This window comes from Anoplopoma fimbria, chromosome 10 (genome assembly GCF_027596085.1).
Source record: "Anoplopoma fimbria isolate UVic2021 breed Golden Eagle Sablefish chromosome 10, Afim_UVic_2022, whole genome shotgun sequence".
In the NCBI taxonomy this organism is placed as follows: Eukaryota; Metazoa; Chordata; class Actinopteri; order Perciformes; family Anoplopomatidae; genus Anoplopoma; species Anoplopoma fimbria.
The window spans coordinates 22,784,378-22,798,809 of NC_072458.1; the positions used below are offsets into that span (position 1 = coordinate 22,784,378).

At 41.8% G+C, this 14,432-nt stretch overlaps 1 protein-coding gene across 1 annotated transcript in view; it reads left to right on the top strand.

Annotated features, from left to right (window-relative positions):
- LOC129096972 (collagen alpha-1(XIV) chain-like) overlaps positions 1-14,432 on the top strand; it is a 148,222-nt gene that overhangs the window by 2,230 nt on the left and 131,560 nt on the right. Inside the window, 2 exon segments of the mRNA XM_054605647.1 lie at positions 77-192; positions 7,696-7,812. Of these exon segments, the coding sequence (XP_054461622.1) occupies positions 111-192; positions 7,696-7,812 (199 nt within the window). The 5' untranslated portion in view covers positions 77-110.

Here is a 14,432-nt window from a genome sequence, read left to right on the forward strand (position 1 = left end):
TTTCCTTTTCCTACTCCTGTTTCCCTCCTTCCTCACCTGCTTTCCCCCCCTCCCCCTCCTCCCTCCTCTCCTCCAGGTGTGTCGTGTCCTCCCGTCTGCTGTTTTTCAGGATGCCGTTCTCAGTCAGACTGAGCGTCTGCCTGCTGGGCTTCGTATTCGTCTCTCTGCTTCCTCAGCCGGCGCGAGGTCAAGGTAAGTACCACTACTACCCTGTTCTCCACTCAAAGGGGCCGACGGGGTCAATAGGGCCGATAGGGGGCTTCATTATAGGCCAAAGCAAGTCTTTCCATATTAGTTCCAAATGGGAATATCAGGAACTCCCACAGTGTCAAACAGGGTCAACAGTTTCCTCTTTGAAGCTCAGGTTTAAGGGGTTCGTTCCATGATGGCGTTTAGTTTTCTTTCACAACAGAGAGCGTTTGACTCAAGGAGCCAAACGGGGCTTCCTGGGGTTTCTCATTACGTTGCTCAGCTGGGTTTCCTAAGGATTCCTGTTGTGTTGCTTAGCAGGGTTTCCAAGGGTTTCCCATCATGCACTTAACAGGGTGTCCTAAGGTATCCTATTATAGTGCCTAGAAGGGTTTCCAAGGGTTCAGATCATGTTGCTTGGCAGGGTTTCATGGGTATTCCCATAATGGTGCTTAACAGAGTTTCCTAGGGTTTCCTGTTGTTGTGCACAGCAGGGTTTCCTATTACCTCCCAGTATAGTGCTTATGGTATCATAGGTCTGACAGTTATGGTGCTCAGCAGGGTTCCCCAGGGTTTCCATCATGTTGCTAAACAAGGTTGCAGGGTTTCCTCGGGTTTCATGTTATGTGCACAGCCGGAGTTTCCTATAATTCCTGTTATGGCTATTAGCAAGGTTTCCTAGGGTTTCCCATTATAGTGCTTAGGGTATCATAGGTCTTCCAGTTATGGTGTTTTGCAGGATTTCCTAGGGTTTCCCGAGGGTTACCCATTATGGTGCTCAACAGGGTTTTCTAGGGTTTTCAAATATTGTGCTTAGCAGAGTTTCCTAGGGTTTGCCTTTACAGTGCGTAGGGTTTCCCAGGTCTTCCAGTTATGATGCTTTGCAGGGTTTCCTAGAGCTTCCCATCATGTTGCTCAGCAGGGTTTCCTGTTATGGTGCTCAGCAGGGTTTCCTAGGGTTCCCTATCGGTTGCATAACAAGGTTGCAAGGTTTCCTAGGGTTTCCTATTATGGTGCTCAGCAGGGTTTCCTAGGGGTTCCCATCGTGATGTAACAGCAGGGTTTCCTAGGGCTCCTGTTGTTGTGCACAGTTGGGTTTTTCTATTGCTTCCCGTTATGGTGCTTAGCAGATTTCCTAGGATTTCCCATCGGCTGCTTGACCAGGCTGCAGGGTTTCCTAGGGCTTCCCGAAACGGGGATCACATGGGCTTACTGTTATGGTGCTCAGCAGGGTTTCATAGGGATCCACCTGTTTGCTGTCCAACAGGTTTAGGGTTGAATGATAGACAGGACTATTAACAGCATCATTTACTTGAAACATGTATTGTCTGTTTCCACAATGGAGCCACAGGGCTAGTTATCGTCCTCCACCTGTCTTCTTTCAGCGTTGTGATGAAGATGTTAGGCTCATTGCTGACCTGGTGAACATCAGTTTAGCCCTGATGTGGAAAAGCAGGTATCATCCTCTGCACTCACCGCTTCATTCATCGGGCTGAATTCCTAACTTCTGTAGCAATGTTTATGTGCAGCTTTGCTACAAAGACATATACTTTAATTTTGAAGTATCTGTTTACATTTTAATTATCCCTTAAATGTGCATTTACCCTCATTTATCTGCCTGAAAGGGAAAAGCCTCGATGCCAAATCATAATGAGAAAAAGTATTTAAGCAGGTTTGCTGCGACACAGTCTGTCAGCTCTGTAATTAAACTGCACACGTGTTTCATTTATTTATTTATGTGGTGAAGTGTTCAAAGGGCATGCTAATGACAGCTTTCCGTGTAAGATTTGAAATCTCTACTAGTCCCCAATTTTATTTTGGAAAAAAAAATAGTGCTTAACATGCGTATTAAATTACTACTAACTTTTTGATGAACTTCTCTTTTGTTCCTTTGCATCTGTTAACTACCCAACATTTGTGTGTTTTACTTACTGTCTGTAGGACGAGAGCTCTTCATATACTCACGTTTTCTCCTTTTTTTCTGTGTTCGATCCATTTGCTGACATCGTCTCTCACCCTACTTAACTCGTTTAACTTATTCAGCAATTAACACATAACCCCACTCATTACCTCATTAACAGAGATGAGTCTCCTTAACACAGTTATCACCGATAACAATCTCATACTCCTTTAGTCAAGTAGACCTCGGAATGCAAGTGAAGATTGATATTCATGATTCTTCAATGAGCTGTGCTGAGTGCTTTTCCTTTATTGTGGAAGACGTGATTATGGATCTAAGATAAGGTCTTATCTCTGTTTTCAATCTTAATGCGTTGAGTGACACATCTTTTATTAGACTGTGGAGAAAAAGGAACGCAAGACAAGATTGCTGTTTTATTTTTTTGCTGCACCCAAACACATTTAGCATCCGCCAACTTCTAAAGGTTGTTGGCAGTGTTGAAGTTGAAACAAGGCTAAACCTGCTCAGCGCTGCGGTGGAGAGCCAAAACCTGCTGACATAGTGCCAAAACCACAACGTCAGGAGATGGGCTGATACTGTGCCATACCATAATACCAGATTAGAGGTTCTGAAAGGTCAACAAGCTTTCAGACAGTGCAGGGTTACCATGTGACATTTGTCTCCTGCATTTTGATAGACTGATAGCAAGGCACAACAAATAATAGTTTCATAGCTTCAATAAGGGACATAATGAATAATTCTGAGCTTCATTTATAACGCTGACATTCAAATTCTAAATCACAATTCAATTGCTGCACAGCTATTTTGATTTGGCATTTACATTCATTATGTTTTATAGCCCGTATTTCTGCCCAGTTGCAGATAACGATCTGCCTGTACTGATATTATTAGTATTTTAGTGTTTGTAGAATTAGATTACAGTGGTGGGCAAAGCTCGTGTGATCCAAGCATTTCCAATTACTCCAGAGCTTCATCCAAAAGTACATTTTTGTTGAAAAAAGAAACATGTGATCGTATCGAATATTTCTATTTTACTAAATATTCTGCTTCAATCCATATTTGTTGCCGTTTTTGCCTTTCAAGAACCTTGCGTTATTTTCATTAAAAGAAAGTTGATTTAATAAAAAAGAGAATAACTTATCCAATAAATCTTTTTGTTTTTGGGGATGCATTTGAAACTTCATTCGAAAATTCAATAGAAGCTTTCAATAGATAACATGATAACATTACAAGCTAGAAATGTTGCCTGGAAACAACTAGTAACCTGTAGTAGATACTTCTGAAATCCTGTTTTTTTTTTTGTTCCAAACACTGACTTTAAACTAAGTGAGGTTAGGGCTGCAACTAACTGTCACTTTCATATTTGATAAATCTGCCAATTATTTTTTAATCGAATAATCATTTTACCACAATGTCATTGTAAAACATGCCCATTATGATTTCCTTTAGGCTGAGGTGATGTCTCTATTTGTTTTATCCAACAAACATTCCAAAACTTACAGATATTTATTAATACTGAAGATTAAGAAGCAAGTGCGCCAAAACATTTGGCATTTATACTTTTAAAAAAGACCTAAGTTACCTCCAAGAAATGTTTACCAGTCAGTCTGAAACTTTCATTGGCCCAGTAAAGCTACATCCTGACACTTGTGCAGCAGAATGAGTCTCTCACAATGAGGACACTTGTTAGGTTTTGTCCAGAGTTTTAAACTGAAAGCGACCACAGCATTCCTTTAGTGAAGAGGCCATAGAGTTCTACAGCCTCGGCTACACCACTGACCCAGGAGGAGGTGAGGTGAGTTACGATCCGCCTGGAGAGCTTCCACTGAGAAAGCGCTCTGCTTTGTGGCTCCTTGTTAGTTTCAGGAGTCGCAGAAAGGGAAAGATTTTCAATCTAAAACAGCAAATGGAAATGTAACATGCGAAGCTGACTCTCCAACCATTTATAGAAAAGTGAGTCAGGGCTGTCGTTTAGCAATAACATGATGTCCTGAATTACTCAACACCTAACTCAACACCTGTCATGAAATCCGTTAAAGGTCAAAGACTGATTTCAGCTCCGGCTTTTTTTCTCTAGTTTTCTCCGCCTGCAGAAATAATGGAGGACGTATATCTGCAGCAGGTTTATGCACCTGAAGGGGAAACAGCAGAAAGGAATGTGGTCAAATGTCAGAGGAACTTTTTTTTCTATGTCACATCTTGTACAGTAGGCGTCACTCAGAGAGCTGCTGACATTCTGGTGAATATAATCAGACGCTATGGGGACAGAAGTGGAAATTGTCAGTGTATGAAATAGAAAAAATGATTAAGAATTAAGAAAATTAAGAAGAAATTTTGATATGAAGCGGAAAATCTGTTTGACAGGAAACTCTGAAAGCTTTGCCTCTAGTTTTCTGTTTGTGTGGCTTAAATCAACACACAGTGTGCGTACTGATGTGTGAAAATGTAATGTGATAAAACTTAATTGATGTTGTGATGCTCTGTGTAGCATCTTTAACAGATTCTGCTCTTGGCAATGACAACAAAGGTCTTTTATAAAAGACACGTTAGCAAACGAAAAGTGACTCTAAGTTGGTAAAACTTTCCATCATCTCTTTACGCTCCCTTCAAGGCTTCCTGCTCGCATCGGAGCGTTTTATTGTTTCCTATAACTCAGTTCAGCATCGTCACTTCACCCAAAAATGTCCTCTGGATTCTTCTGCTTTCACTAATAATTCAAAGAAGCACTCAAAACTTTTTGCGCGTGTCACTCGCTGCACAAATCCCCGTTGGGGGTGACGGACCGCTCTCCAGCCCTCCAGCAGCAGTCCGTCTCTCTGTGTGCACAAGACTCTCCCATGAAAAATAGATGAGAATTAAGTTCTCATCTCTACAGGAGAGGTTCTTTGTCTCCACTGGGCCAGTTGCTCAGCATCCAATACTTGTCTCTGTGTGAGAATACAATCTCACAGAGGAGATCCATGGCTTTCTGTGAATGAATGTGTGTGTGTGTGTGTGTGTGTGTGTATGGTGCTGCAAAGGAACCGGCAGAAAAAGAAAAAAACACCAAAGCTTCATGGATTTTTATGTGCATGAACCAGAATACAGTTGCCTCCAGTTGCGGACTGACATACATAATTCATGCACACACACACACACACACACACACACACACACACACACACACACACACACACACACACACACACACACACACACACGTGGATGCACTCACACAGAACAAATCAACACATTTCAGCAACACTACAAACAAAGAGGTGCAAAACATGTGCTTCTCGAATCATTTGGGATTTGAGCAGCTCGCTCCAGACGAGAGAGCGTCCTTTGTTTCCGAGACAGAGCGCTAAAACCGTGAGCCCAAAACTCCCACGCGGGCCTCGTTCTCGTCCCCAGGTTGGTGAGATAATTGGTACAGTATTCCTTATGTTTGTGTATATAAATATATTTGCCTGCTGTTGAATGCGCCGGCTTCACAATCGCTCCATTGAAATCAGGATAATCCTTCCTGTGCTGAACTCACGTTTTCTTTGCATACCTACATGAGTCGTTCCCTGCACGTAACGAGGCGCATAAAGAGTCGGTTCACCACAAAGAACGCTGCAGACGTGTTTGTTGATCGGTCTGATCAGCTTGACTGAATGCTGCATTGTGGGGAAAGCTGCAGGGAAGTGGAACACAAAGCTCAAGAAAACATCCAATGTCTCTTTGGATTTGTATCGTCTTTTTACCTTGGGCGACACAAAAAACGCAATCTGTTAATGTCCATAAATATTGATATCGTGTGTCATATGGTGAGACTCCAGACTAAACAGAATACACAAATTCCTTCTAAAAAGGTGCATGTTCCAAAGTCAATCAGAGTTTCTGCATTTAGTTCAGTTTTGGGTGAACCGTCCCTTTAAGCCTCTTGTTTATTGTGCGTCGGAGCATCAGAGCTCCACCAGGCGTCAATCACGTCGTAGGTATTTAAAGAAGTCGGCGGCAGCAGATGGCTCACCTCATAATGAGGACACAAACACAGGAGCCAGTTTGTGGATTTCATATTTCATTTTCCAACCCAATTTTCTTTTCTTAGCCAACCAAATTAGATTGGGGAATGCGTTGCTTCTAGATGGATGGTGATTATCATCTGGGTTTTGGCTCTGCCGGTGTGAAGATGACGGGGTGTTGTGGTTGTTGACCATGGAAATGTGGTATTTTCATGCTTTACAATGGCCTCACTCCAGTGTTTTAACCTGCGTCTTAATGTGAAATCACAACAATACTGCGTGAAATATGAACGTAATGTTTAGGACAAGAAAACAAAGTTCCACCAACACAGTGTTGTTGCTTTTTTCTGAGGGTTTCTGCACAGGTCGAGGCCATTGTAAAATGTATTTGGATATTGCACAGCTCAGTGGATGTAGTCACTCTGTGTTGTACATCTGAACACTCCTGCAGAGGACTGGAGAGGAATAGTAAACAGATGCTATTCCAGTGCCTTTCCCTTTGGTGCCCTTTTGTTCTTCTTCTCCTTGCAGTTAAAAGGAAGTCACATTCACTCCTTTTTTTCCTCATCCTCATCTTACCCCCGACGACGGTTTCAAAGCACGGAAAGGAAAAAAAGAAAATGAGATGAGGACAGGGAGGGATCCCATAGAACAGGGGGAGGCAGAGGGACAGATGAGGTGACGGAGATGGATAGCTTGAGAAAATGAATATTAGGGAGGGATACAGAAAGAGAGGTGGGGGAGGAGGGGGGGGGCTGATGGGGCCAACAACTAATCAGGATGAGAGGCAGAGGCGTCGCTTTGATGCCGCCGGTAAGTGGAACACAGAAGAAGACCTGTCGTATCCCCACCGAGACGAGCACAACGAGGGCTCGTCAATAGGGGAGGAAGACGAGGATGAGGAGGAGAATGGGACTTTGCTTTTTAATGTGACATCTGTGCAAAGCTAATCTCTCTGATGTGTATCCTCCAGCTTGGATGAGATACAATTTTCTTTCCGTCTTTAATTTTCTTTTTTTTCTACTTTCCTAACTGTTTAAAAAACACAGATGGAGCGACTCCGCCTTAACGCCGCCATAACTCTGGAGGGAGTTCAATCTAACTTAAGTCTCAGTCATAGTCGGGGGGGTTAGCGCTTAGCGGATGAGCGAGCGCGAAGAGGTAAAACAGAAGGAGAGCGGAGTCTGTGGAACCTGCAGATCTGTACAACATTCTGGGCAGTGATGCCGTTTTCCGACTATATAAGGATAAACAGACATTAACATTTAAGCAAAAACATATTTTATTAATCTTTTAGAGTTGAAAAGCAAACATATATCTGTTGGAAATGATTAACCAAAGCATTGTCTGTAAAATCTCTCTTATTTTATCTCAACCATTGACTGAACAAAATTGAACTCCATCCATTGTTATGGATGTAATCCACTAATACGCACTGATGACGTAACATGTTTTTCTAATAATGAGATAGAGATATTTGTGGTTTGGACGGTGCATGGCAGGGATCTTTTATTTATACATTCATATATTCAAATATTTACATACCTGACAGTTATTGCGTACAGGCATTCATTTTGGGTTTTTGTCTCCGTCCAGTTTCATCGCCACGGAGATTTCGTGCCAAAATCCTGAATCCCACCAAGCTGCACGTGTCGTGGAAAGAGCCCAAAGGACAGTTTGAGAGCTACAAGGTGGTTTACTCCACACGACCAGGTAAGATCCAACTAAGGCTGTTTAAAAAAATACAGTGTTTCCCAGGTATTGGTTTATTTGTGGCGGCCCGCCACAGTATCAACATGACCGCACTCGTTTTTCTACAGTACTTTATCAAGCGAAGGTGGCGTCAGAGCCATAGACTGTGTATAAGAGGTGGAAATAGTCACCGTGACGTCATCAATTGGTTTGTGAATTGCGGTTTCGAAGCATTGAGTTCGACATTTTGGCTTTTTGCATCCTATGAACTCAAGTGACCATATTTGGAAACAAAAACCAAAAACAGCTAATGTTGCGGCTCTGGTAAGCTACCTGTCAATCACTGTGATCATGAATTTAAGCAGCAAGTGTTCTTTAAAAGTATTTGATGGGACTTTCAAAAAGGTGCTCCCAAAATAAAGTAGAAATACATTCAATAGTAGGTTAGGTTTACTTCAAAATTGAATTGTTTTTCTGATTTGGCAAGTGTGAATGGCGTGGTTGTGTAGTGACAGTTGACTATAAACTCTGCAGATTTGAACACCGCGTTTCATCCCTACTTCATCAATGATTCATTCATAATAAACAGGCAACGAAAAGATCAGAAGACCAGAAAATTAAACCCAAACAACGGAACCGTTTGGTTTAAGGTTCCAGCTTCTCCCAGTGGGGCGGTTGTTCTGAGCTGGTGGAGCTCTGCTCTCTGCAGAAAACCTTTCAGTCTGAACTTGATTTGTCCGGGGGAATCTGACAGAGCGTTCATCAGCGCCGCTGTGCCTGGTGTTCACACAGCTGCCCACATTCACACCTGGAAGCTGAGCCTCTGTGATCGATTGGTTGTCTCGTGCCTCGCTCAAGGGCTCCTCAGGAGTAACCGCCATGTGACAGTTAAGTGAAGTTGCACCAATGTGGCAACCGGATGACACGAAGGGATTTGTTGTTAAAGCAGGTTAAAGATTCTGTTTGCACACAAATCATATTGACTATGTTATGTTTGACTTTTGAGGTGGGACAAAGAATTCTGGTTATGCAGAGGAGCACAGTAGTTGAACTTTTTCCCCCCCGAGGGAAAACAAATCTGCCCTTCACCTGCAAACTGGTTCATAATTCACTCTGTAGAGAAAGAGACACGTAACCACTCACAGGATGTGATTTAACTCGTACTCGGCTCTTCAGGTGCAGCAGACCCTCTTTGGATTCACTTGTTGAAGACTTCAACAAGTTTGTTTTTCTACAAGTTTGTGAAAATACTACAGGGCTGTTAATGGGAATGGAAGTTATGCTGTAAGTGATTGGATTCACTACAGGTGTCAGTTCAAGTGGGACTGTGATTAGAAGAGTGAGTGAGTGCAATTCATCTGACACTTGATTATGACCCATTTACATAAGTTGCCATTTTTAAAAGTTAATATTTTAAGATACTATGCAGTTACACCTCAGTTTAACAAAGAAAAATAATGTTTTTCAAATGCGTGTTGTACAGGCTTTGCAGTATAACAACAATAAAGTGTCCTTTTTTGTTGTTCGTTCAGGTTCATCAGGTTAGATTTGCACCTTTTATTTGTGATGTCGACAGGTTAGTCTAACCTTGGTATCACTTTAGCAGTACTGGTTTTGGTACTGGTATCATCATTTTTAAACCCAGCCCAACAGGTAGCGGCTCAGTTGGTTTGCGGACGGCCGTTTTACAGCCTCTATTTCAGCGGTCTTGGATTACGGCAGTCGCCATGTTGTTTTATTCGCAACCAATGAACAAAGGTTACCATATATGGACTGTGGACGAGTGATGTAGAGACGCCGTATACGTCTCTGGTAGAGACCTGTCAATCACTGTAAGCCCCGCCTTAAAGCATCCCCTGCTTTATGGTCTGTTTGACTCTAAATGGAGCATCATTTACTAAATGAACATCATGCTGTATTGAAGAAGACTTGAAACTAGAGATTGAGACCATAAACTCATGTTTACAATGTTTACTGAGGGAATAAATCAAGAGAGAAGTAGAGTCATTTTCTCATAGACTTCTATACAACCAGAGGAGTCGCCCCCTGATGGACAGGAGAGAGAATGCAGCTTTAAGACACTTCTGCATCAGTTTCACTCGGCAGAACATGAGGTTGTTACCTGATCATTTCACTGGATGTCAAAGCTTGTAAGGTCTTATTTAGCACTCCACATCTCTGACAAGCACACGGCCCCTCCTCCTCACGATTCAGGTTCATTTTGGGTGCTGCTCATTTGCATAAAGAAGTTAAAAATGGATACAGAGAGAAGGAGATGGAGCACAAATGAAACAGACTGTATGTTTGTTTTGTGTGTTAGGGTAAAAGGGTGCGTTGTTGTTACAGGTCTAGAATGCCTAAGTTGTTTCATTGCAGTCAGAGAAAAAGATGTTCAGGCATGATTTTCTTTCAAAATTGGAACTACAATAATTGGTTATTGTTCTTCAGTATTTTATGGCTCTGATGAAACTTTTCAAATATTCAGTAATCAGCTTGAGCTGCTTGGACAGGCCAAACAGTTGTAGATTTTTTTCCCTGCTTTTCTTTCCTTTCTGTTCTGGTTGTTTGTCCCACTGAAGAAGGCAAATAGATATTTTATTGCAGCGGGGAAAAGGGTGCAGCTGCATGAACGGCTGTAAAAACTGTCCTCTGATCCTGTTGTTATGACAGCAAGCTTCACGAATTTCATTTAGTTGACTACTTGAGTTATAGCACAGTTGAAAGGTTTCCCAAAGTAAGGTGTGAGGACCAGAAGGGGTCCCTCAGTGGGCTTGTGGAGATACAGGTACATTTCACTAGAAACTCAATACAATAAAGGAGCATTACACTGCATAAGAAAAAGATTTACTCATTTTGAAATTGCTCACAGAGACACGGAAGGAAAGAACAATTTATTATTTTTAATTTGTGTTGTGTATGACGACATCATTTAGGATTCCTAACTAGGGAAATCCCTAAATGACATAGGTTCTGTTATAGCTAAATCTCTATCCTAAGATAAGATAGTATTTTTTCCTTAATGCAGTTGGGAAACATGTTTCTGCTTAACCAAAACTTAGATAACAGAGGATTTCAGATTCAGGAAGTTTCTGGAATGAAACAACATTTCTGACTTTTTTACCAAAGACAAAGACTTGCCCACTTCATTTCTTTTTATTTACCATCTACACTGCTGGATGCACCAATCCACTGTGGCCTGAAGTCTAACAGGTGAAGTCATCCTCGGCCACCAGAGCTGCTCGTCAGCCGGCGGCGGAGTAAACCTGGAGCTTCTGATCGTCTGTTTGATCACAGTAATGGAGAAAATGTCAGATAAGATACAGTAAGCAGCGGCAGCCGTCATCTGACACCGCGGGGGGAGAGTCCAAAGGATGGAGGGAATGACGTATAAAGAGAGAAGGAGATGCTGGAGGGCAGAATGAAGGATGGAGTTGAGGAGACATGGAGAGAGAGGAAATGGAAAAACTGATGTTGGTTATAGATAAATAAAAGGTGACAAATCCAGACAAAACAAAAGTTGAAGATTTGCTTTACTTTGTTACTGCATGATGACGAGGGAGTTTCATTACATTACATTACAGTCATTTAGCAGAGGCTTTTCTCCAAAGCGACTTACAGTCAGTAGTATGTTACATATCATTCACCCATTCACACACTGATGACAGGCTACCATCAAGGTGCCACCATCAGACTCTAACTAACATTCATCATCCAGTCCACACCGATGGCCTTCAGGAGCAACTTGGGGTTAAGTGTCTTGCCCAAGGACACATCGACTGCTGAAGCCGGGTATCGAACCATCGGGAACGCTTCCTCTTCCTCATGTGATGTAAATGTGTTTCGCTTTAACAGTAACGAGAGATGTTTGCTAGAAAGCTTCACCGCCTTTTTTTCCATATCCTTTTTAAATATATTCAAACTGGCCTCATTTCTGAGACTTGCCCACACAGCTGGCTTTGCAACATGCTGCCTTTGGGTAGTGCTTATGGTTATGAAGAAAAGGATTTCAGTTTTTTTGTACGCTGTCTGCGCAGCGTTCTGGGCCGTGTGAGGGAGGTGAATGATGGGGACGGTCATCTGCTCGCTGGAGGCCGCTGGTATCAGCGTGAGTTTAATGAATGTGACGGAGCGGTGGTTAATTTTCTCAAACAGCAGGGAGTTTTTGTAGTTCTCAGCTGGATGGTTTCATTGAGCTTGTCTTTTCCTCGTGGAAATCAAGACATGACTCCTATTCTGTCACAGTTCAACAGATGCAACAATGCAATGTATTTACATTTTGGGGGAAATGTCTGACACTCTTTTGTAATTCCAGAGTTTTTGAACCAATTTCCTGCCTTTACAAGAACAGGTTTCTGATGCAGCAGATGGTGGAAAGTAGATATTTTTTTTAATCAAACATTTTTTTCATTAAGAATCTGTCTTTGGTAACGGACAATTTAAAAGGATTTATCGATCCCAACGGGGACGTTTATTCTGCTGCAGCAGCAAAAGTAAAATAACTGAGCAAAAGGCAAAATGACAAATTTTAAGTCAAAGAAGGAATTAGCACTTTTCTCACATCCCAAACTCCTAAACTAATTTGCATGTGATGATCTTGGACTTCTCTGTCGATATCTGTGGGAATGATGGACTCGCTCTCTCTCTCACAGCCAGGAAATGGAAACCTACGCTTCTGAGTCAATCTGTAAACTGCTGACTTCTGCCAAACCTTCTGCTGCCACGACAGCAAAGCACATTTGGCAGGATGAGATGCTGGAAGCATACATTTTAATTTATTGATTGATTTGATTAAAGTTTGGTTCATATTCTTGGTTTATACCTTTTACTGTTGGTTTTTGCTGCATCATGATGCCTGATATCAGACAGAATTGTAAACTTGGTGGAGTCGATGGACTCAAAGGTTTGAACCCGGACACGCCGTGATGAGCTGTCGTCACCTCAGGCGTTAATAAAGTTAATCTTTCCTCTCCTCTCTCTGCGATGCCGGAGGCTTTCTGAATGTTTCTTTTTCTTTTTTTGTGTCCCTTTTGAAATATATCTGGTTTTCACATATTTTGGAAACATTTTGAAGCTAATTGAGAAGGCAGAGAGGTGTAGAAGAATGTCAATTACACATGTAGAATGATAGCATGGTATGGTGGCTTGACTGACAGTTCAATAACGGACTGTTATTATTGCCATCCTCTATCAGCAGCTATTAGCTCTGCTGAGGCTTCGACATTGAGTCCTAACTTGTCTCACATATTTTAATTAACTTAATTCTAAGTACAAAGTAAAGGAACAACGTATCTATAGACACCTTTTCTGTTAGCAAATATGATAATGTAGTTTTGTGGACAGAGGGAATACTTCTCTAAACACGCTATCGCTGGCTAGCAAGTTTTGCTATCTTGGTAATTGGTACAAAGTTTTTCCCAACATGTAGAGTCACTTACTCTACTTAAGTAGTGTAAGTGACTCACAACATGTACAGTAGAGTCACTTACATGTTGTGAGTCACAAGAGACACATTTTACTTTCTACTTGGTGGAATTAGCAGGCTAGCTAATGTAATGCAAAAAACATTGCTTAAACCAGTTAAAAGACAGCCTCTTACCCATCATTTGCTGTAACCAGTAGAACGTTAGCATCAAGGCATGGTGGTATTAGTAGGTAGCTAGCTAACTGACCAGCCGCTATATGAATACAATTAAACAACTTCAGACTTTATCCAAACGCAGTTGTTGCAGTGTAGAAAAACAAATTGCTAGAATTGTTTTATTCCTGTAACCAGTGTTGCATACAAGCATGGCAGAATTACCAAGCTAGCTAAGTAGCCTTAGCCCACTCCTCTGAGGCTATGTATGCCAGCTAGCACTGTGAAGGATCCATGGTGTCGGCTGTAAAAGGGTCTATTACCCTCTCAAAACTCACTTCATATCAAATACTTCAAAGTATACTTTGTATTGTACTTTGTAGTGTACTTTGTAGTGTACTTTGTAGTGTACTGTCTAGTGTACTGCCTAGTGGCGGCTGTGATCCTCGTCCCATTAGGTGTGAATGGTTGAATGAGAGGCGAGGAGTCCATGATATTCAATAGTCGTGCTCCCTGATAGAAGCCGTTTAAAGCCACTGCCTCGCTCGCTGAAATCAATCCTTACCTCGTTAAAGAGCAGTTCACAGACCTGAGTAATAAAAGCATTCGCCAAAGCCTTTTGGAAGTTAGTTACAGTTCAATTAAGGTACAGTAGACGATGATTCATGCACCTGCAGAAGTCAAAATGTGTTGTTCTTCAAGAGATGCCAATCTGTAGGTACTGCTCTGTGAAGGTGGAAGAATCAGAATCATGTGTTATCTTTGTATAATATGCTTTTTTATCTGCATTTAAAGTTCATGTATTTCAAAATGATGATAAAGATGATCTGTTTTTACTTCCTCCTCTCGTCCCTTCATTCTCCCTTCCTTTCCATTACTTTCCTTGTCCAGCTCCCATCAGTTGTCCATCAACTCATAGTCTGTCTGCCACCTTTTGGGTTGTTTTCATCCATTTGTTGCTCTTCCAGGTCAACAGAGTTTAAGTGCAGGTCGTGTGTTAAGAAATACTTCCTACCCTATTCTCTGTGTGGATGTCTCTCAGATGATATTTCCATAAAACACAAGT